Genomic DNA, 24,971 nt, shown 5'->3' with positions numbered 1-24,971 from the left:
ATGTATGTTGAAATACATGTGTGAAAAAAAAACGTATAACAAATAGGAGCAGCGAACCGACAGGGCTCACCCGAGCATAACATGGCCTAATCAAACCCACCATTGCCTATGTCTGTCGGGTTAGCTAGATCTATCTCGTAACGAGCCCTTTTCATATGTATAATTTTCTCCGGACCATTACAAGGTCATTGGCAAAAGGATAGGAGTCGGGATACTATCAAGACGAGCCGCTCCCAAAACACATTACACGGCTAGCTCCAGCACGCCGTGGTCTCGGTCCACGAACAGGCCAAACCGGCTCGACACACCAGAGCGCGCCGGGAGCATGGCGGCTCGCCCCCGGCCCATCCGCCGCCCTTTCGGCGGGCGGATGCCTTGACTCGGCCCCGTATTTGGCATTCACGGAAAAAAAAAATGAAAAGGGGGGGAGAATAACAAGCGCCGCCGGCCCACGTGGTTTCTTCGGTCTCCGATTGCTGGCCTCGGCAGCGTCGCGCCGCGGCAACTGACGGTTTCAACTCCGACGGCCGTTACCCGAAATTTTTAACGGAGTCAGGGTCAACTTCACTCCCCGCCGTTAGTCAGCTCCGTTCACTCAACAACTCTCTCTCTCTCTCTCTCTCTTCGCATCTCTCTGACTCTCTCTCTCTCTCTCTCTCTCCTCCAGCTTCGACTTTCAACGCCATCTTCTTCTTCTTCTTCTTCTTCTACTTCTGCAGCTCGTCCCTTTCTCCCTCCACTTTCTCGAGAAAATCAAACTGAAAATACGAAGGGGAAGGAAGAATCCCCCGGACCTGTTCCCTCCCTCCCTCGCTCCTACGCAGATGGCCTCCGACAACGAGGGCGAGCGCGAGACCGCCTGGCAGCAGGTCCTCCGCCGAATGCTCCCCGCCGGCGCCCCCCTCCCGGACGAGGACCACCTCGACTACTCCATCGCCGTCGAGTACGACGGGCCCCCCGTGCTCTACGACGTCCCCCGCGTCGATCCCGTCGAGATCGCCACGCCCGCCCCCGCCCGATCCCCTCCCCGGCTCGCCGATCTGTCCGCCATCCCCGTCGCCGCCCCGATCGGTCCGAAGATCCCCCGATTCGGCCGGCCGAGGAATGGCGGCGTCGCCTTCAGGGGCTCGCCCGTGGAGAGTCAACGCGCGTCCTCCGTGTCGAGAGCGCAGCTGGAGGCGGAGAATGGGGTCGAGGGCGAGGGCGAGGGCGAGAGCGGGAGCTTGTTCAGCGCGGACTTGTGTGCCCTAGATGCGGATAGCGGCGACGCGGGAGGCGAGAATGCGGAGCCGAGGCGCGCTGCGGTGGTCACGTTCACGACGCCGAGGGATTACGAGTACTCGGAGGAAGACGAGGAGGAGGCGAACAACTCGTCTTCCTCGCCGGTGTCGACTGCTGCCACCGAGTCGCCGGCCGTCGCGAAGAAGACGCCGTGGAAGCGAGGGCTGTGCAGTAGGTGTGGGAAGGGGAACAGATTGAAGGAGAGGGAGGCGTGCTTGGTTTGCGACGCGAGGTATTGCGGTAATTGCCTTTTGAAGGCGATGGGATCAATGCCGGAAGGTAGGAAGTGCGTGAGCTGCATTGGGAAGCTGATAGATGAAGCGAACCGGTCGGGTTTGGGGAAGTGTTCGAGGATTTTGGCGCGGGTGTGTAGCCCATTGGAGGTCAGGCAGATAATGAAGGCGGAGAGAGAGTGCGCGGCGAACCAATTGCGGCCGGAGCAGCTTGTGGTGAATGGGAGGCAGTTGAGGCAGGAGGAATTGGCCGAGATTCTCGGGTGTCCGATTCCGCCGCAGAAGTTGAAGCCTGGGAAGTATTGGTACGATAAGGATTCTGGGTTATGGGGAAAGGTAAAAGAAAGCATATTGTCAATGAACAACTGATAATCACATTTCTTTTGAGATTGTGATTTTATTGCTTGATTATTTCAGTTTCCTGATGTTTCTATGTTTGTTTCTCAGGAGGGAGAGAAACCTGATCGGATAATAAGTTCCAAACTTAATGTCGGGGGCAAGCTCCGGGTAGATGCAAGCAATGGGAATACAAAGGTTTTTATGAATGGGCGTGAAATTACAAAGGTTGAGCTGAGGGTTTTGAAGGTAAACTATTAAATGCACATTCCTCACACCTTATCATAAAGATTTCATCATCAAAAGCAATTAAATGGATTAGGGATTTGTGCTTGTGGATTTTCTCAGTGCAGTGTTCCGGAATCATAGTAGTCGATAATGCGATGGGAATAATCTGTTAGCAGAAGATATGCTTTCTGCAGGTTATTGGAGACAAAAGCATGCATTTATGATCTCTGTGTTGTTTGCAGCTTCACGGGCACATACATGATTATTGTTTGAAGATTATATAAATTGGGACTAGTGGAAAAATTCGTTGCTTTTTAGTCTTCCTAAAAGATTCTACGAATCTATTGTAACGTCTGGCATGGTTTCTTCAAATGTAAATTGTTGTCGGATGTTCTTTCATCATCAAGTATGTGTTTTGTCAGAGTGATCATTGATTTACTGAGAACTTTGACCTTGAGAAAAGCAGTCATTTGGGCTGAAGTTGGAGAGGGACAAAAGGCACTTGTATTTGTAGTATGATAGACAAACACACTGGAATTAATTAACTGAGAGTTGAGACTGAAAGATTGAAGTTGAGATCAAATCTGGAGAATGAACCGTTTGACTTATATTTTACTTTGGAGAACTGGAGGTAGATTCTTTATCTAAGTTATTTAAAGGCGCATCTCTTGTAGTTGCAAATTGTTTGTTAGTACATGACAGCCCAGAGTTGCAATAATTGGCAAAAAAGATGAATAGGGGCGACTGAACAGAGAACATATTTCAAAACCGTCTTGACTAATCAGCTGTAAGGTCGCTTAACTTTTTCAAATGGTAAACAATTTTGCCGAAATGATCTGGAAGCCGTTACCCATGGAATTTCACTGGAAACAAAAATATTTCCTAATGTTAGTCAGCTGGCCTACCCTGATGTTTCACTGTCCTTAGTTTGCATTATCAGGTAAGCAGAAGCAAAAGCTTTAATTGCAGGTTCCTATCCCTTTTAGCAACATTGTGGATGATTATTAGCTGCTGGACTAAGTATTCGCATCTCAAATGAAATTACAAAGTATGCAGCGAGATTTTCTTTCGCCAGTCAAATGCTGAATCTAGTTTGCCGGCATAAAGCAACCACCTCACCGTACTATTTCCATCATGTGCGAGTACCTCATCCTCTGGGAAAGATATATGTAATGAAGCTACTTACTTTATACCTAGCAGAAGTCATTTTTAATTGTCCTACATTTGCCCCAGTATTTATTCAGTGAGACGATAAAGTGAGCTCACAATGAGAATCAATCATCATCTGTTTGGGCCAGGGCGATCTTAAACAGAAGGTATAAAAATATAACTTTCCATCGCATACGTCAGCAGTGCCGTTTATTGCAATAGTGCAATCAAGCTATACTTCTCATAGAGGGTGGCTATTTTTTGACATTTAGAATCGTCTCCAGATATGGAGTTTTTGGCCTCACCCTCCATATTTTTTATGCATTAGCGGATTTGTTCCCACAAAAGTTTTCATATTGCAGAATCTGTGAGAATCCATGCTGTTGGTTACAACTATATTTGTTGACCAGCATGAATCTCTTCAATTCTGCAGCAAAAACCACACTTAATAAGAAAAAAAATAAAGGATTTGTGTGCTTTAAATGATTGAGATATTCACTGGCTGATAGATCAACTGCCTCTTACCTCTTCAACAATATCTCGATTCTACCTCTTGCCCTTAGGTCAGGACTTAGGCTAATTACTTATTCTGGGTGGGGTTGTATGGATTCCTTTGACTCGAATTATTCTGCTATGCTGGTGTACTGCCTTTCAGATCTAGACTTTTCTTTTCCAATCACATTTTATACTGCTCTTTTAGACAGATGTGCCCTGTAGTGGAACATTTTCCTGCTTTCTCTTTGAACGTGTCATTAAACATGCGATCTTTTCGTATTTTATTTCAGCTGGCCAATGTGCAGTGCCCTCGAGATACTCATTTTTGGGTGTATGATGATGGTTCTTATGAGGAAGAAGGTCAAAATAATATAAAAGGAAACATATGGGGAAAGGTTCTCTCATTATCTCTAACAACAAGCTACTCCTACCATTTGTCAAGTTTAATTTGGAATATATGTGAATTGATTTTTTATACTGTCAACATTTGTTTTTCGGTAGGCAGGCGTCTACTCGTTTCATTTGTTCGCTGTTCTCGTTACCTGTACCACCTGCAAATCCTCCTGGGACTAAGGAAGATCCATCGACCTACTCAAGTAGATCAGTGCCGGAATATTTGGAACAGGGAAGAGTTCAGAAACTGCTGTTGTTTGGGCTGGAGGGATCAGGAACAAGCACCATCTTTAAGCAGGTATTATTCAATTACAACCGTTCTTTGCATCAAACGGTAACGATTTCTTCCTTATATTTTCTTAACTTATGTCTGCCCTTTTTAGCAATGGCACACCATTCGATAGGTCTCCTCCGTTGTCAACATTCAATCACCATTTTGAACCAATAGTTTTAACTTTATGTTTATAGTTTTGTTAAAACTATATTTAATGAGGAAAGATTTTCATTTTCAATGCACTGATTGTGCATAACACTGGAAAGTATTGTTTTGGAAATGACAAATTTTCTTTATTTGGATGTTTATAATATACATATAAAACAAGGTTTGGACCTTCTAATGGAGCATTTGTGTTCTTTCACCATCATATTTTACTTTCAGTGTAACATGACAATCCATTTGCGCGGTTATGGTTCTTTGACATTCGGTTCTATTCTTGGAGGATGTTATGTGAATTATTTTTCCCCGGTGTCAGGCTAAATTTCTGTATGGGAACAAGTTTACTCCTGAAGAGCTGCAAAATGTCAAGCTTATGATTCAAAGCAATATGTACAAATATCTCAGCGTACTACTTGAAGGCCGAGAACGGTTTGAAGAGGAAGCTTTGATGGAGAGACAAGATGCTACCAATGAAACTGAAGAGTCTGCATCAGGTATCTAATGCTGATCTTTTGGCCTCTTCCTGCTGCCGCTAAAAGTAATAGGTTATAACTAAGTCAGGGCTATTTCTACCTCTTCCCTCTTTCCTCAGATATTAAGTTCCAGGTTAGATATGCTTTAGCTTGCAAAGAAGATGGTTTAGTCAAATGTTAATTGTGGAATAAATTTAGGTGAGGAGGGAGTTCATGAAAGCCAGCAATGCATTTACTCGATCAACCAGAGGTGCAAACACTTCTCTGACTGGTTACTGGATATCATGGCAACTGGAGACTTGGATGCGTACTTTCCTGCTGCAACACGTGAGTACGCTCCTATTGTTGATGAGGTCTGGAAGGACCCTGCCATCCAGGAAACATACAAGAGAAGAGAGGAACTAAATGCCCTTCCTGATGTTGCAAAATATTTTTTGGACCGGGTATCTTCATTCCTTACTTCCTGAGCCTCTTAAATACTATCAAAGGGTTCATTTTCTGCCTTTAATTTATCCCTGTATGCTTTCATGGATTCAGGAGGCCCCCCATTTGGACATTGCTAGCCTCTTGATATAACTTTTACCTATATTCATTTTGTTTGTGAAAGTCTCTCTAGCTTCATTTATAATTGCAAGAGAGTTAACATCTGATTACTGGCACTATTTTTAGTTCCAAATAACTCTCTGGGCGTTCAATGCTTAAAACTTATACACGAGCATGTATTTATCGAAGCGTTTTTTTGTTATGTTTAGTGGAGTCAAGTCTCCATTTCCCTGGTGTGCTCTTACATGTTCCGAGTTTCTGTGTATATCCTAGTTTGAAATTCCATGGTTTAGCTTGATCCAACTGACAGTGTAACTTCGATTAATGAACCATACTTAATCATTTCATCCAACAAGGCTGAAACAGAGAACTTGTTTGAAAATGTCAACCTGCACTATAGTATGCAACAAATTTGGTGGGTTGAACATAACTCATAGTTTATGCTCTTAACAATATGCACATATTTCTGTTCGTTTAAGATGTTGATTGACACTAACACGTTATCTTATGCAGGCTGTTGAGATATCAAGCAACGAGTACGAACCTTCTGAAAAGGATATCTTATATGCTGAAGGGGTCACACCAAGCAACGGACTCACCTTTATTGATTTCTCGTTTGATGATAGAAGTCCCATGTCTGAATTGTACAGCGAAAACTTCGAATGCCCCCCATCCATGACAAAGTACTTATTGCTAACTTCACATTTTGCTACTTAATCTGTTTGTCCATTTTGATTTGGTGGAAGCTGTCTTACCTCAATCACTGTTCCTATATCAGGTATCAACTGATTCGGGTAAACTCCAAAGGACTTCATGAGGGTTGTAAATGGCTGGAAATGTTTGAAGACGTGAGAGCAGTGATCTTCTGCATCGCGTTGAGTGACTATGATCAGATGTGGGCCCAAGGTGCTGGTCCTTTTGTTAACAAAATGATGGCAAGCCGAGATTTATTTGAGAGTCTAGCGATGCACCCTTCGTTCAGAGACACTCCTTTCGTGCTCCTCCTGAACAAGTACGATGCTTTTGAAGACAAGATAATCCATTCTCCCTTAGCAACTTGTGAATGGTTCACCAATTTCAGCCCCATAAAGCCCCACCACAACGGTCAGGCGCTGGCTCAGCAAGGGTACTTCTACGTGGCAATGAAGTTCAAGGAGCTGTATTATTCAATAAGCGGCAGAAAGTTGTTTGTGTGGCAGACCAGAGCTCGGGACCAAACTTCTGTTGATGAGGCATTCAAATATATAAGAGAGGTGCTTAAATGGGACGAAGATAAGGATGCCAACATGTACGGGTTTGCGGGAGACGAGTCGTTCTATAGCACAGAAATGAGTTCCTCTCCTTATATCAGGCCAGAATAAGAATCGGATCTAATGTGAGTCCGTGATGGAATCTGGTGCGAGTCGCAAACCATGGAAGCACGGAACCGGTAAGCCCTCCGTGATGGACTATGCAAAGTCGTGATTTTTCTGTCTTTGCGAGCTGAGTGCCAAGTGAAAGAAGAGGGATGCGATTTTGCCGCTCCAAAGAGAAACCGACAACCGAGCCGCATGCCTGAAAGGCGGATCGATGAGTGGTTTGTATACATGGGAGTTTCATACTGACGAGCGAGTTGTATTTTTGGGTGATGTGTTCGAATTTGTATAGCATTTGTTTCCCGGCATGAATAAAGCCAGCTTAGATAGTTGTCATGAGATTTTCATGTAAATGTTTGGTGAATTGAGTGTTAGTGGTAGAAAACAGTTCCGTTTGGCCCTACCAACTCGGGTTGGTTGTCTGTAACATCTGCACGACAACTCTGATGTTGAGAGGCGTCTGATTTTTTCGAAATCTCTGAAAAAGATTGTTTGTCTGGTTACAAGACGAAGATGCCGATCGCATGCTCTTGCTCAGAAAGCCCTTTTCTTTTGTCCTTTAAATTTCGTTTAAAAAGGAATATTCATATACGAAAATACCCGTTTGGAAAGGCAAAAAGGACAGTCAGAAGATGTCACGTGAGATTCACTTGATTCAAAAGCTTCTACGCGCCCGGTGCGCGTCGTACATACATTCTTCCCGAGACGCTTGTTCGAGTTTAGACTTGTTGCAACACGAATCAGTCAGACTGCGTACACTGTGTGGGGTTTGGTTGAGCCGTGTGTCGACATCGATGTTGGAATATGTTTCTCGGACCTTGTCGTGAGAAACACATGTTGAGGGAGTCAAAAGAGACGAAAAGACGTGTTTTAAGTTGGCCATGCACACAAGCAGAGATTGAATTGGCCAGCAATTGCAGAGACTTGCCCTAGAAGTGCTTCTTTAATGGAGTTTGACGGCTTCAAAACTTGGGGTTTGTCAAGGTTGTTTCCTTCTACGAAAAATGGGTGATTGGTTGGAACTTCGATACAAACTGGTAAACATGCTTGGAATTAAAGATGATTAGCTTAGTTTTTTCTCCATCGAGATTAGGAAATTTCAACTTGGGTAATTTCGGTCCCCTTTCTTCTACACGGGGCTTTTACCATGGTGGATGTCATTGACTCCTCGTCTCCCTCCCCCTCCTTTGGCCTAATACCTTGATTAAACAACAAAGCCTCACCCCCCCCAAATCATTAAAAAAAAACGAGCATTAAGCATTCGCTAGAGAGGGGGAGATTATCACGTTTAATCCGCGTAAACAATACACTTAGGTTTCTTAGAGAATCGAACCTCCCTTTACAAGCGTGATCGACGACCGCAGCGATCAACGTGTTAATCCATGTGCAATACGATAAACATTAGGACCTCCGAACGACCTAGGTGGCTCGTGTGAATCTATACAGAGTTGCATGATAGGTTTTCAAATTGGTGGTGAGACTAAGGTCCCGTTTGGTTCAGCTTTGGGAATGTGCTTTCAGCCTCGAAAGCCCCTTCCCAAAATGCTGAAATCGTTTGGTTCAGCATTCGGCCTAGCATTGGCCAAATGCTAGCATTTGTGGGATGCCGAATTAAAATTTTTTGTCTCCAAACTACCCTCACTTATTTTGGCTTATTCCGATTTTGCCCCTCTTGGTACTGTTCATTTTCTTCGTGAGGTGGCCGGTGAGGGAGGCCGGCCGACACCGGATTGGGCCGGCGAGGTCGCATGACCCAGGCGGCCGGCGCCTGGGTCGCGCGACCTCAAGCGGCCCAGGCGCCGGCCGCCTGGGTCGCCTGGCCTCGGGCGACGACCGCTGGCAGCAGATCTAGCTCGCCGGGGGTCGCCCGACCTTGGGCGACGGCCGCCGGCGCTAGATCTAGCTCGCCAGTGGCCGTAGGCCTTCGTCGGCTCCGGCGAAGGGTATGATAGGTTTTTTTTTTAATAAAAAAGATAATTCTCAAAGTCCTTTGTCAAAAAAAACTTTACCAAACACTACTTGGGCTAAAATAACTTTACAAATGATTTTTTACCAAACCCCACTTGCATTTCTCCAAGCGACTTTAACCTAAAAGTATTTGTATTTCTCCGAGTAGCATTTTAAAAGTTGAACCAAACGGATCCTAAATAGGCGTGCATCAATGCAAGTGAAGCAACCGAGCTACATTCCTGCAAATCCGTTCTGCAGTGGACAAACATGTACGATGATTCTTCTTTTCATTCTGTCTTTCTTTTGTCTCTTCTAGGCTTCTAGATTCATTCAAACGAGTGCTCTTATCTTTTTGCTTTGGGCGCAAAAGAGAAGGGGGAGGGCCGAAAAATTCAGCAGAGACCAAGCTAAAAGACAGCCCCTGCTCGGCACTTGGTTTCTGTGTGGCTTTGGAAGTCAAAAAGGAATGAAAAGCTGGGATATCTTCACGAGCTCGAGTCAGCATGCGTGCGTGTGAATAATGAAAAGGTAAAATGTGAATTGCCATAGTTCTTCGGGCAGTCGCATTAGCACTATGCTGTACAGCTTCTTTCATAGACCCGACTAGGCAAAGAATCAAAGCAAATCCTCACATGCTAGGGGGCAAAATAAAGAGCTTTCGTATATCCCGATGGAGAAAATTCGTCACTATGGAGAAATTCGCATCTTACTAGGGTCCGCTTGTTTCACGGAGAAATCCAGATTTGAAAAATATTTGCCGAAAAATGATTGCTTGTATCGCTTGCAAAGATGAACGAATGCATAAATTATTGTTGGTTATGAAAGTATTTTCCGGTTGATAAATTTTTCTGAGCGATATTATCTTGAGTTTTCGTGAAACAAACTTGTCCTAGATCCTAGTAGCCAAGGGGAGCAACGACCCTTATAAACCCCTCCTTACGTTTGTCATTGTTTGTTAAGCTTTTCACTAATTTCATCGATTAGACATGTGATATTCGAAATTTGCGTGGATAGTTCAAAATATGGAATTATATATGCTTAGTAATGTGAGAAACGCTAGGCCTGCAAAGTGTTTGTGTGGTCATGCTCGGGTCATTTCGCATCATTACCAAAGTACATTAGATATCAATACAAGGTTTTTGTTACGACGGGATTGGTAAAAAGCATTTTGAGTCTTCGTCGGTTTCGAGTGAGTGATCATGTCGTGTCATGTTCGAGCTTTTCTTGATAAATTTAGATAGTGTTCAAGTCGTCTTCTCGCGCAAGGCCAAGTATTATCGCGACCAGAGAAATCGAACTTGTGTAACCGTGTCTTTACCTAATCCATACACACATGTTTGTTCCTCGAATACTAAGGCCTAAATTACCGAAACCCGGTCGAAAACACTATGTCGACTCCTACATACATGACTTCCTTTTAAACAACATGAAATATTGCCCATGTTACAATTGAGTAGTAGACCAAAATGAAAGGAAAATTGTCCAATTGGTACTATACCTATTGCACGGATGCCAATTCGATCCTAAACTTTTCAATTTCGTCAATTAAGTTCTAAACCTTCGTGTTGAAATTTCAAATGTAGCCCTTCTGATCAATTTTCGTCGGAAATCATGGCGGCGTGCCATGTAGAAATGACTGCATTGAAATTCCGCGCAAATATTTATGACTCAATTGGCGAAATTGAAAAGTTTAGGACCGAATCGGCATCCGTACGATAAATCCACGATCGATCCGGTAATTCTCCCCCAAATCGACCAATAACCTACGCACGTGCTTTATAAAATTCAGCAGCAGAGTAAAGTCCTCCTTTCAAATGATACAAGCGAAAAAAGCTCGTGTAGATAACAAAAGCAAGAGCAGGATCTCCCGTATTGACAGCCGAACACGCGCCACCGATGCGTACCGACGTCGCTCGGCGAATAATCGATCTCCACAATCGTCGACAGGACGCCACGCGCGCGCAGTAACGTTCGCACGTTACTCGCGCCGCCGTCCTCGCTACTCGTCAAGCACGCGATTGTTCATGTCGGCAACCCGATTATCAATTACGGGTATAAACGATACGATGCTGTTTACACCAAAATCGGCATGGATGTCAAGTCGGTTTAATGTCAAAATCCGACGGACAATGGAGCTCAGTCGTCTGCCGAAGTACGTTTGGATAAAATTCGGGAATGTAGTAAGCGTGAATGGCACCATGTCCCGAATTCTGTGATTGGAGAGAATCGGTAATTTTACCGAAACATGAAAAGTTTACATTTCGGGAAATGCTGAAGCTACCGAAAATCGGCAAGATCACAATCCAGCCACGTGAATCGTGACAACAGGAAGTTATGAGCAAAAAGCGGAGATAGTGAGCACGAGCAGATCGTGGGAGATTATTTATCCAAATTGGAAGTCATCCCAGCGATTGAGATCAAGTTTTGGTGGACAATGAAATTGGAAAACATGGGTAGATAAGGCAGTTATTGAAAGCGCCAAGATTCAAAATTCGAAAACAAAGAAGTAACCGACAAGCAGTTACAGGATAGGAGGAGATATAAATACTCAGAAGAAAGAAGAAAAGAAGGATCAACAACAATGCAAAAACACTCAAGCTTATATGCACTTTAGTTTCCTCTGCACTTTTACTTCCTGCATTTACGGCTTCCTGTAGCTTTAGTTAATCTTCAAGTCCTTTACAGCTTTCATAGGAGTATTGTAACGTAATTAGAAACTTTGTTGATCTCAGATCCATTTTCAATCTACTCAATTTCTACCCGCTTCCATATAACCCCGCATTACACTCTGTTTTTCGTCACGATTTTCCTAGAAATCAAGCCACAGAACCTACTTTAATAAAAATCGAAAATCGAAGTTTCGGTGAAGGATATTCCTCGTTGTAAAGCGAGCGAACATCTTTTTGGCACGCCCGGTGGGACCTGCGTGGTAAGATTTGGAGAAATGGTGAGAACTAGGCAATCTGAAGGAATACCGGTCGGCAACGTCAACAATCCAGTTGATGAAGCACGTTTTAAACACTCTGCGACGAATCAAGTAAAGGAGAATGTCGACATTCCTCGGCAATTAACTGAAGAACAAGCCCGTGCGTTGGCACCAGATAACACCTTGGTAGCCACGATAAAAAGGATGTTTGAGGAACAGCAGAACGATATTACCAATCATATGGTGCGACATGTAACTGATGTGATAAAGTCCATGGTGATCAATGCTATAAATGAGGTAATATCGCGTCCCAGTTCATCTTCTCAAGTTCCACCCTTTTATGCAAATCCTCCTGGGACAACATCATTCCCACCAACATCGGGACCTCCTCATGTTGGATATAATGGTAATGGGGGATCAAATTCTCAACCTCCTGTTAGAATTATACCAAGGCCAGAGAATCCTACCCCTATAAACCTTGTGAATGGTGTGAGTGCTTATAATTTTCCTCAAAATGCCTCAAATGAGGTTAATTTGATTAATTCCATGGCCACAAATGCACCATCAGTGATGAATGTACCTCTACTAGTGAATATGCCTAATGTTGACCATATCAGACCACCTGCGCCTCAACCATATCCTCATGTGATAGAAAATCCTCTTTATAGACCACCACTACCCGTTAATTTCAACGTGGAGCAGCAAGGGGTGAATCGACCTCAACAGTTCGATCCTAGAGGTCAAGATCCTTGGTTAGGCCAGCAAAATTTAAGGCCATGGAACCCAGATAGAGTTGCAGAATTGGTAATGCAACAATTGGGAGCAGAGAGAGGAATGCCAAGGCCAGTGTATAGGAAACCACATCCCGATTGGGTTGACAATATACCATATCCGAGAGGTTTCAAGATGCCAGATTTTGCTGTGTTTACAGGAGAAGAAGATCAGTCAACTGTGGAACATGTGGGTCGATTCTTAGCACAATGTGGAGAAGCTGGAACTAATGAGTATTTAAGGTTAAGGTTGTTCCCACTGTCTTTGTCAAAAACAGCGTTTACTTGGTATACGAATTTGCATGCGAATTCTATACAGACATGGACGGAGATGGAAAGGCAGTTCCATTCTCAATTTTACCGAACGGTACCAGAGGTAACGGTAGCCGATTTGGCCAGGATGTATCAATATGGTACCGAAACGGTAGATCAGTTTATTGAACGTTTCAAGAAATCCAGAAACCGATGTTTAACATCACTTACCGAAAAGGAGTTCACGGATTTGGCTTTTAATGGCTTGAGGTTCAACCTTAAAGAAAGATTTGAAGGACAAGCATTTGACGATCTCTTTCAGTTGAACGCACGGGTTTCCAAATACGAACACTTGTTGAAGGAGAAAGACAAGAAGCCGAATAAGGACAATCGGCATACAGTGGCATTTGCTGAAAATACCGAACAATGTGATATAGCCGAAGAGGAGAATGAAATAGCCATATCAACTATAGTGCTTGAAAAACCATATGTGTGCCCAGCACTAAAGCTAGCCAGGATGAGAGATGCATCCAAGTTCAAGGCTAAGGAGACAAATAACTACTCCTTCGACATCTACAAGTTGGATGAAATATTTGACCTGTTGTTGAAGGATGGAGTGATCAAGTTATCTGAAGGGCAAATAATTCCGCCAAAGGAGGAAATGACAGATAAGAGATATTGCAAGTGGCATCACTCTACAACTCATGATACGGTGAATTGCATTGTATTTAGGAAGACTATTCAAGAGGCAATTCGCCAAGGCAAAATTAAGTTTGCTGAAGACAAAGGCAAGGCCCCAATGGAAGTGGACACAGACCCTTTCCCGAACATGATTAGTATGGTTAACATACGAGATATGACATGCGACGATAACAAGCAACTTTGCACTCGTTGTCACCAAGAGCTAATTCATCAGGATCGAGAAATACCCAAGTTCCAATACATGAGAGGAACAAGGGGGAGATATCGATCGGAATCGTTTGTCCGCAGAATAGGTAGACCACAGGTAAAATCTGAGATTGTTGCTACCGAAAATTGTACGGTACAAGCTAGAGATCAGGAAGTTCAATCAAGACAAACAGCACATGTTCCCGAAAGAAAAGATGTTAGTCGTAGATATGAGGGGAAGGAATATCACCATGATTCGTCGCAACCAGCTTTCCCACTTCGGGAATCGACCACTCAGGTTCATGAAGAAAAAGAAACATTACCCAAGCCTGCAAAGAAAAAGAACTTATGGCAATGATATAAAGAAGGTGATCCTAAAGTCGGATTGCTTGGAGAACCTAGTGGGAAGTTTGACTATGTGGTCTATTATGGAGATACGGATGACTATACACCTCCGTCATTACCAATTGTGCCGACTGGTTGGGGAGATGAGTTTGATGATCCACCACCATCAAATTCCCAAGAAATCCACAAGCGAAAAACAGTTAAGGTGCCCCACAATCCTCCCGAAGGAAATGGTCAACAGTTAAATTGCCAGGACAAGCGTCTTACAGAACCATCAAGAGGCGTTTTCAGCGGATGAGAAACAGGCAAAGGAATTTCCAGAATAGCCGAGCTAAAAGTACAGCAAAGCAGGATTTACCTTTCACATCTGTCAGTAAGAAAGGTAATTGGGTTTGGAAGAGAAACCCTGATCAAAAAGATCAGATTAAACCAGAATCAGGGGATTCGGGAAATAGCTCTCAAGTTGAAATGAGAAAAGAAGAAGTTTCACAAGCTCCTCAGACAGTTAATTTTGGGCAGTTCACTGTAGCCCTCAACCCAAGACATCAAGGAAAGGTGGGGCAAAAGAACTTGGGTCCTAAATGGTCACGAGGAAATGACAGGAGTTACCGAATTGGCTACCCCAAAATGTCAAAGAAATATGATCATCCATTACGGATAAACATGATCCATGCTAAACTTCCAGCGGAGTATGGAACTAATTTGGTAGTGGAAGAAGATACCGAACACATTTCGGAAAAGGAGATAGCCATGGCAGAATTCCAGTTTCCCGACAAGGAAGCCATTAAGTTTGATAAGGTACCTTCTGAAAAAGCAAAGCATCTAAGATCCTTGGTTATTTCAGGAAAGGTCAATGGTAGGTCTGTCGGTAAAATTTTCGTAGATGCCGGAGCCACTTTGAATCTCGTATCTTATAAGTACTTCAAGAAATTAGGAAAGGACGATGATGACATTATCCCTTCCAATGTTCAGTTGGCTGATTTTCTTGGGGAAGTTACCGAAGTCAAGGGGGCAATAGTGCTGGACTTGATTATAGGGTCCAAGTCGTCCAAAACGATTTTTTTTTGTGATGAAGTCTGATGGTTCATATAATCTGCTGCTCGGAAGAGATTGGATACACTCTAATCAGTGCGTACCTTCAACTTTGCATCAAGTCTTGGCATTCTGGAATGGCGAGAAAGTGAAATATGTTGAGGCAGATTCGGGATATGCTTCAATCGGGTGGACTGACATTTGCCGAAAGTATCGAGACTGTGCACATGAAGGTTATGCTGTTGAAACACCAGGGACAGATCCACAGTCCCTTGCTTATTGCCGCTTCGGGGATGTGAAAGCCGAATGGATCCCTAAGTCAAGCTTGGCATTGGAAGAATTACATACTCTATATGGAAAGCGAGTCAGTATTGCAAGAAGTTTGTGAAAGGTACTTCACATATTTGGCGGAAATGGCGCATCAAAAGGTTGAAGCCTCAGATTGTATAGATGAATGGGAAGACCCACTAGTCAAAGAAGACAGGACAATGGACGCTCAAGATCCATTGTTAGAAATTGATATAGGGGAGCCTGGTTGTTTCCGCCCGATATATGTGAGTGCTTTTTTACAAGGGGGCATGAGAGAAAAGTTGGTTAATCTAATAAAAGAATATAAGGATTGTTTTGCATGGGACTATAATGAAATGCCCGGTTTGTCAAGAGATATTGTAGAACATCGCCTTCCAATCAAGAAAGGATTTCGTCCACATAAGCAGCTAGCAAGGAGGTTTGCTCCAGATGTGGTGGATAAAGTCAAGGAGGAAATAGAAAGGCTGTTGAAAGCAAGATTTATTGAAATAACCAGGTATGTAGAGTGGCTTTCAAATATTGTCCCTGTGAAAAAGAAGAATGGGAAGATGAGAGTTTGTATTGACTTTCGGGATCTGAATAATGCCACTTCAAAGGATGAATACCAAATGCCTATGGCAGATATGTTAGTAGACTCAGCATCGAGAAATGAGATGTTATCCCTGATGGATGGTTATTCGGGTTATAACCAAATATTTATAGCTAAGGAAGATGTCCCGAAGACAGCATTTAGATGTCCTGGTGCAATCGGGACTTTTCAGTGGGTGGTTATGCCTTTTGGACTAAAGAATGCAGGAGCTACATACCAGCGGGCAATAAATTTGATTTTTCATGATATGATTGGTAAATTCTTAGAAGTTTATATTGATGACGTGGTGGTTAAATCAGCCCAAGAAGATCATCTGGATTATCTCGAGCGAGCGTTTATTAGGACGAGGAAATACAAATTGAAGATGAATCCAGCCAAGTGTGCCTTCGGAATACGAGCAGGAAATTTCTTGGGATTTTTGGTCAATCAGAGGGGAATCGAAGTCGACAGGAACAAAACAAAAGCTATCGTGGAGCTTTCTCATCCTACGTCAAAGAAACAATTGCAGATGGTGATCGGGAAAATAAACTTTCTAAGAAGATTCATTGCCAATTTGTCTGATAAAATGGAGCCGATGATACAGCTTCTGCGTCTCAAAAAGCAAGATGAATTTATATGGGAAGAAAAATAACAGAAAGCGTTTGATTCGATCAAAGCTTATCTAATGAATCCACCTGTATTAATGCCGCCAAAAGCAGGCAAACCATTGAAATTGTACTTATCAGCTACCGATATAACTATCGGGAGTATGTTGGCTCAAGAAAATGAGAATGGGAAAGAACAAGCGGTATATTATTTAAGCAGGGTGTGAACTGATGTTGAAAAAAGATATACCGCAATTGAAAAATTATGTCTATCTTTATACTTTGCTTGTATGAAGTTAATGCATTATTTGCTGTCAACTACAGTACATGTGATCGGTAAGACTGATATAATAAAATATATGCTATCCCGACCTGTTATAAAAGGGCGTATAGCAAAGTGGGCCTTTATCTTGTCCGAGTTTGATTTGATATATGTGCCGATCAAAGCAGTAAAAGGCCAAGTCATTGTTGATTTTCTTACCGAATATCCATGTTTACAAATGGAAGAAGGTGAGCAAAGTCTCAGTCAAGTTCTACCATGGATTATGTATTTTGATGGATCGCGTGCTAAGAGCATGGCTGGAGCTGGATTGGTAATAATTTCTCCCGATGGGAAACTTACAAGGTGCGTCTATAAGTTAAATTTTGTATGTTCAAACAATCAAGCCGAATATGAAGCATTGATTATCGGACTAGGAATATTAATTGAATTGAAAGCACAGTTTATCAAAGTATTCGGTGATTCACAATTAGTGGTGAAGCAATTAAGGGGAGAATACCAGTGTTTGAATGAGAATTTGATTGGTTATTACTATCTAGCTAAGAAGCAATTAGAGCAATTCAGGGAGTACGACATAGTCCATGTTAAAAGAGATACAAATTTTGAGGCTAACGAGTTGGCTCAAGTAGCTTCTAGATACCGAATATCAAAAGAGTTAGCTGACATCACAACCACCATTACACTATCGGTACCTTCTATTGAACAAAAAAAGATACCGATAGCAGTTAGCGAGGTAGTCCAAAAAGAGGATTGGAAGCAAAGTATCATCGAGTATTTGAAGAATCCAGATTCAAGAGATCGAAAGCTGAGAAGACAAGCCCAGAAATATGTCGTATTAGGAGAAGAATTATACCGAAAATCCTCAGATGAATTGCTCTTGCATTGTCTTGATGAAGATAATGCAAAATTGGTTATGGCAGAAACACATGAAGGCGTATGTGGAGCTCATCAAGCAGGAATCAAGATGAGATGGCTATTAAAAAGGTATGGATATTTTTGGCCAGCAATGATGCAGGATTGTATCAATTATGCCAAAGCATGTCTTTCATGTTAAAAACATGGACCGTTGCAACATGTACCTGCTGTGGAGCTCCATTCTGTTATAAAGCCGTGGCCATTTAAAGGATGGGCAATAGATATAATTGGTAAGATCTACCCACCCTCTTCTCATAAGCACAGTTACGTTTTGTTAGCCACATATTATTTTACGAAGTGGGTGGAGGCCATTCCATACAAGAGTATAACACAAAAGACCGTGATCAAATTTATGGAGGAAAATATAATTCATCGATTCGGCTTGCCTGAATCAATTACTGCCGATCAAGGTACAGTGTTCACTGAAAGTGAAGTAAAGGAATTTGCGCGATCAAGAGGAATCAAAATGATTTATTCTACACCGTACTATCCTCAGGCAAATGGACAAGCTGAGGCTACTAACAAGGTTGTTATTGGTCTTATCAAGAAACATCTAGAAGAAAATCCAAGGGAATGGGATACTTTATTGTCAACAGTATTGTGGGCATACCGAATGTCACGAAGATCAAGTACAGGTATCAGCCCTTATATGCTTACATATGGACAAGAGGCACTTTTACCAATGGAAATAACAGTGCAATCTTTAAGAGTCCAACTACAGAGTGAAATGTTGCCTGAAGATTATAAAGATTGGATGCATATAAATCTGGATGAACTAGATGAGGTTCGTGTGGCTTCTTTGGATCAATTGATTGCACAAAAGAGAAGAGTAGCCAGAGCTTTTAACAAAAGAGTTAAAGTTAAGCAGTTTGTGGTGGGGGATCTAGTAAAAGCGATACTGCCTTTTAATCTCCAAAATAGAGAATTCGGTAAATGGTCATCAAATTGGGAAGGACCCTATTTAGTTACCGAAGTGTTGAGTGGGAATGCATACATGTTGATGGATGTCAATGGAAAAGAACTATCACGTTCTATAAATGGAAATTCCTAAAGAAATATCATCCATCAATCTGGGAAACATAAGGAGATTTATTCATCCACTAGAAGTCAAAATACATTCTGATCTTGGTTACAAAGATTTGCAGATCCTTAACAAGTTTGAGATTTTGGACTACAAGATTGTAAGGCAAGATTCGGGTGAAGTTCAGAAAGTTGTTCTTCAAGATACTTCATGTGACGAGAATGGAAGCGGACAACTTCAAACTTCTCCCAAGCTTCTCGAAGCAACTGCCTGTACCTGTTTGAAGAAACTTCAACCATGGATCTAACTCGAGAGATTTCATTTCTGATCACTCTCTGTTCTACACAACGATGATTCAAAAAGAAAGTAAGGAGTTGACGTGCCATCTCAACGTCATCTTTAGCTTGAGTACAAGACTCTTGGGTTTGAGCATATTCAGCCTTAGAATCTTGCAATCGGGAAAACTCCTTTTCAATATGAAGTTGAAGAGCATCAGCTTCCACAACAACAGGTTCCAAATTCCAAATGTCCCTCACATTATGTTTGAATGCGTCAAAGTTATCAGGGAATAAAGAACATAGCTCCCAGACCAGATCCAGAAAGGTAGAATCTGCAGACAGAAATACTTTGGATCTGAAGAAGTCTGTCAGGTTGGTAACTTCTACCTTATGATTGTGGTTCAATAATAAAGCATGGTGTCCTTGGGACAGCAGTTCGTGTAGTCGCCTCCATAAGGATCGATCACCTATAGAGAATGAAGCAAGTTGTCATGTTAAAGGGAATGAAGAATGGTCGTCAAAGGTCAGGTAGAAAGTTTACCTTCATAAGTATTACGACTATTCTGAGATCAAGACCAAAGAAGCAGCCGAGATGAAGAACCATGTGAAGACATCATGAACAGGATTGTGAGTTTGCAGGGAATCTGTGGCAAGCTTAAACAGTTATAAAGGGAGCAGATCGTGGAGGATGATGTGTCAGAATTTTCTCGGAGAGATGGGATGGAGATGGAATTTGATTCATGTGTGTGGATAAGCAGTTATTAAGTTGGTAACCAATAAGTTCAAAGAGAATGAATGATAGGAAAGGTAAGCGTTTGATCTTTCAGTTACGCAAGTTGCAGTGGAACAGTTATCTTTGAGTTGATTCAGATATCCAAAAGAACTAGACAGAGATAAAGAGCGACATTTGGGTAGAACGTTTGAGTTACTGATTGCTAAAATATACAGCGTCGGGAATTTGCTTTATCGGGATATCCTACATTTAAATATATAGCGTCGGGAATTTGCTTTATCGGGATATCCTACATTTGAATATACAGCATCGGGAATTTGCTCTGTCGGGATATTTTACAATTAAGCAAATGCAAGGAAGACCAAGAATGGAATCCAACAAATGGTTTCGACATTTTATCTCCAATTAGCCAATAGGGTCTTGGCTTCAGTTACAAAGTCTCTTAATCTAATCTCTAGCCTGTAGTTTTCATCCATAATCTCTGCCCTTTTCTTCTCATGAACCCTAACTTTTTCATCCATAATCTCTGCCCTTTTCTTCTCATGAACCCTAACTAACCCAATAGTATTATCAAACTCTTTCTCCAATTCCCTACATTTCTGCATCTTGCGTCTAAGTGTGTGAGAAAAGTTTGAGACTGTGAATTTCTGATCTATAATTTGAGCATCCACCATCCTCAGCTCTGCTTCAAGTTCTGCTTTTCTGGCATCCAAGCTTTGAAGTTTGCTTGCCTCAACTTTAAAATGATTATAGAAGAGACGAGCATCTTCACGCTTGTGGGCTAACTCATCCTGGATTGCCAGTCCTCGGCTTTCTCCAAAGAGAAGATGGGGGAGATGATCAAGATCGACTCTGATTGTAGTCACAGCATCTACAAAGTCAACAGCGAAGAGATCAATCTTGTCTTGAAAAGAATCCGACAAGATAAAGGATGGATGGCCAGAGCATATTTCCTGGAAAAGATTCCTCGCTTGGCGTTCTTTGTTAGAGTCAATGATCAACTTCCCATAACCAGGCTCTAATAGGTTTAAGAGCTGTTCCCATTTAGCTTTATCCACTTCTCTAGGAACTTCGGCAAACATTGACAAAGTTGAAGGCCCTGAGGAGTCAGCAGTCATTGAAGAACTGGGATGAGTACCTACCAATATTCTTTCCAACTCCTCCCGTTCTGCTAAAGAGAAAATTTCTATCTGAGCAGATGGATTGAGCACAGCAGAGGATGTTGAGGGAGGTAAAGCAGTGATAATCTGAGAAGTTGGTGGCACTTGCACACTCAAAGGTTCCTGAATCGTCGTTTCTTCAGGCGTTGGAATCTCTTGAGGTGCAGAAGCAGGTATGTCAGAAGCCGCAGCTGTAACATATGTATATCAGATAACTGAATAGAAATTTCGAGTCAAATACAGGGCAATGACATTTACCAGTAAAAGCTAGAGGAAGATTTTCTTCAAGTTCTATGACATTGGTAGAAGTATCATGCGTTGGTATACCCTCTTGGGAATCTGAAATAGGAGATTGATCTTGAATCAACTCAGCAGTAACTTCTATCAAAGAAGCAGGAATTAGTGGTGAAAGATTTGGGGCTGATATGATAAGAGCCTTGCTAGGAGAAGGAACAGACGAAGCAACACTGGATGGATTAGTCTTGGGAGTATCTGGATTAATCAAAGGATATACAGGTTAGTGCTAATATGCACATTGCTAGTCTCCATAAATAGAGCAAGAGAAGTACCTTTTGGTGGGCGCGGTTTCATCATAGCTCGAAGCCTGAGCTCTGAAGATTGATCAGATGTTGGAGGATTCTCTGGAGATTCTGAGGAACGAATAGTTACTTTTCTAAAGCAGCGTTTTGCTGGTGCTTTCTTTGGAACAATAGAGTCTGAAGTTTTTCTTTTCTTGTTCACTACGAGAGTATGATGTTAAATGGGAGGCTGAAAATCAAGCAAAACATATATTGAAAATCAGAATCAAATTACCTTTGGAGGGTTCTATTGACTTGGTTGGAGGCATATTCACAGCCTCAATTGCTTTTGATGCTACAGGAGGAACAACATCTCTTATTTTTGAAAGAATCAGGTCCAGAGGATCTGAAAACACAGTCTTTTGATAATCCTTCCACCAAAGGTCAAAATCGGCTGAAGAATAATCAGAGTAGCCAGTGAATTCGATGACACGGGACAATCGGTAGATACCCCGTATCAACGTGGTCAGCTCATTAAAAGGCTGATCATCCTTCAGCTTGCAAGTTAATTTATCAAAAGAAGCAACAGAGAAAGTGTAAAGGGCAGGAACATGAACTCCTTGAATTAACCCAAGTTGCCTGGCACAGTATTGGGGAAAATAGATTTCAAAGCCAGCAGCAAACCTGCCTTTTGTCGAAAATCTCACAGGGAGATCAACAGAAGTCAAGACAGATTGCCAAAAGTCACTTTTGTTCTTCTGAAAGGCAGGAAGGTAAGATTTGAATTGAGGGGTAAAGAAAGGAGAGAAAGAATGTGGATTCTCCTTAATGGAATAAATTTGAGAAATAAAGTACCGAAAACAAGAGGATGGTGCTTTAGGAACAGAGACCAGTTTCCTGTTCAAAGTTTGGCAGACTAGTTGGTCAGGAATAGAAACCGAGAGAGGTTGGATAACTTGATCCTCGGAAAACCAAGCAGGGAAATAGAAGGTTGCCCATGCTTGAAGAAGCCAAAGAGGACCACCAAAAACGTCACTAACTTCATCTGAAGCAGTGGAGGAAGAAGCATGGGCTAAACCCCGATAGAGTAAGGCCAACATTGTCTTGCCTAAAGAAAGTTGGGTCCCTGAAGCTAAAGCAGAAGCAACAGCAACAAAATCGTTCGAGACCCTAACTATAGGGTAGCAGAAAAGGAATTTACAGAGCCAGTAAAAAAGAAAAGCAGTGTGCTCTTCGTCGGTAATTGCATTTTCCTTTTTAAAGTAGTTTTTCATGAATGTCCCGTAGGCCATTTCAGAATCAGATAATTTGCCGAGCGGCGAATGAGAATCTGGAGACAGGGTAGATGGGTCTGTACCCAAAGGAGAGAGCCCAGTAAGGCAATGTACATCAAGCAAAGTTACCGACATAGGAGAAAAAGGGAAAAAGAAGCAGTTGGTCGAAGATGACCAAAAACAGGACAATGTGCCAATTAGTTCCCGATTCACATGGTAGTCGAAACAACTAAGACGCAAAGCATCGTAGATAGAAAGGGTATTCCAGAGAGACCCCTTAGAAGGAAGAAGACGAAGGTACCATAGATAGAACTCAGAATCAAAATCAGAGAAAGCCCTAAGGCGAGAAGGACGAGAATACCACTGGTACGCCAAAATAGATGACTCATGGATGGGAAGTACTTCAATCTGATGACGAGGGAAGCGGTTTGACAGGCATTGTGGAACGAAAAAGTGATTGTGAGCAGCAGGGCCAAGGATAGAAGAATCTTCAAAATCATTCTGTACAGAGAACAGATGAGATCCTTCTTTGAAATTATCAGAATCTCGGAATAGATAATATCGGTCGAGGGCATCTGATGCAGAAAAGGAGAAAGTTTGGTCCTTGGAAGCTTTGGAAGCCATGGATTTTAGTAGAGTGTCGGAAAAGATTGCAGAGATTCGAAAAGATGAAGATGAAGAAGAACGAAAAAGGAACGATTTTTATCGAAAGTGTTTTGGAGACGAAAGGGTAGGCGCGCGAAGCAAGGTGACGCAGCGACGTCAAGAATAGGTACTATTTCTTTGACATTTAAAAGAATTAAAAGTTTTAAAATGGGGCATTTGTTTACACCAAAATCGGCATGGATGTCAAGTCGGTTTAATGTCAAAATCCGACGGACAATGGAGCTCAGTTGTCTGCCAAAGTACGTTTGGATAAAATTCGGGAATGTAGTAAGCGTGAATGGCACCATGTCCCGAATTCTGTGATTGGAGAGAATCGGTAATTTTACCGAAACATGAAAAGTTTACATTTCGGGAAATGCTGAAGCTACCGAAAATCGGCAAGATCACAACCCAGCCACGTGAATCGTGACAACATGAAGTTATGAGCAAAAAGCGAAGATAGTGAGCACGAGCAGATCGTGGGAGATTATTTATCCAAATTGGAAGTCATCCCAGCGATTGAGATCAAGTTTTGGTGGACAATGAAATTGGAAAACATGGGTAGATAAGGCAGTTATTGAAAGCGCCAAGATTCAAAGTTCGAAAACAAAGAAATAACCGACAAGCAGTTACAGGATAGGAGGAGATATAAATACTCAGAAGAAAGAAGAAAAGAAGGATCAATAACAATGCAAAAACACTCAAGTTTATATGCACTTTAGTTTCCTCTGCACTTTTACTTCCTGCATTTACGGCTTCCTGTAGCTTTAGTTAACCTTCAAGTACTTTACAGCTTTCATAGGAGTATTGTAACGTAATTAGAAACTTTGTTGATCTCAGATCCATTTTCAATCCACTTAATTTCTACCCGCTTCCATATAACCCCGCATTACACTCTGTTTTTCGTCACGATTTTCCTAGAAATCAAGCCACAGAACCTACTTTAATAAAAACCGAAAATCGAAGTTTCGGTGAAGGATATTCCTCGTTGTAAAGCGAGCGAACAGATGCAAAGAGGGAACAAAGCTCGTGCAAATAACACAGCGCAAAGCAAAGCAAAGCAAGAGCAGCAGGGTCTCTCTGTGTTTGACTCGTCAAAAAACCTCAACGGGTCACACAGGGAGCGGGCAACACCCCCGCCTCATCTCGTGAGCCTCAGGGTCAAACGTCAAAGCAGAAACATTTTGTTTACTCCCGTGCGTTCCTGCGACTTCCTTTGCTCTCGCTTTTAGTTTTAGTATTACGTGGGGACTTTGACAGGTTCAGCGGCCATCATGCTGTTTCTTTTCTTACCGTCCCCGCTACTGTGACGGTTCGAGTCATTCATACCATCGCCCATCCCATTCAACGGTCAATGTTCAAAATCTTGCGATCCTGATTAAACCACCCCCGCCCGCCCGCCCCCCCCCCTCTTCAAGAAGAGCGCGTCCCTCCTCTCAGTCTGAACACGCTTTTCTTTGAATCCTTCCTCTTCTCTCTTCTGTTCAAGTCATCGACCGATTCTCCCGATCAATACCGCGCTGGTGTTTGTGTGTGAACTTTGAATACCGTGTGAAAATCGCAAGGGGAGAAAAAAGGAA

General features: G+C 42.5%; 2 protein-coding genes across 2 annotated transcripts in view; one reads left to right on the top strand and one right to left on the bottom strand.

The window, feature by feature from the left end:
* LOC115690657 (UV-B-induced protein At3g17800, chloroplastic) overlaps positions 1–24,971 on the bottom strand; it is a 71,074-nt gene that overhangs the window by 6,018 nt on the left and 40,085 nt on the right. The gene's annotated exons all lie outside the window — the stretch shown is intronic.
* On the top strand, positions 685–7,434 carry LOC115690665 (extra-large guanine nucleotide-binding protein 3-like). The gene is made up of 8 exons (XM_030617097.2): positions 685–1,850; positions 1,962–2,099; positions 4,013–4,117; positions 4,228–4,413; positions 4,868–5,045; positions 5,223–5,467; positions 6,081–6,250; positions 6,346–7,434. Exons 1-8 carry the CDS (start codon positions 825–827, stop codon positions 6,926–6,928), a joined length of 2,631 nt encoding a protein of 876 aa, XP_030472957.1. The 5' UTR covers positions 685–824; the 3' UTR covers positions 6,929–7,434.

The sequence above is a fragment of the Syzygium oleosum genome, unplaced genomic scaffold (assembly GCF_021117445.2).
Source record: "Syzygium oleosum isolate NSW1041296 unplaced genomic scaffold, Sole_v2.1 Sole_v2.01, whole genome shotgun sequence".
Classification (NCBI taxonomy): domain Eukaryota; kingdom Viridiplantae; phylum Streptophyta; class Magnoliopsida; order Myrtales; family Myrtaceae; genus Syzygium; species Syzygium oleosum.
The sequence above is the reverse complement of the archived record's forward strand: the minus strand, read 5'-3'. Positions and strand labels throughout refer to the sequence as shown.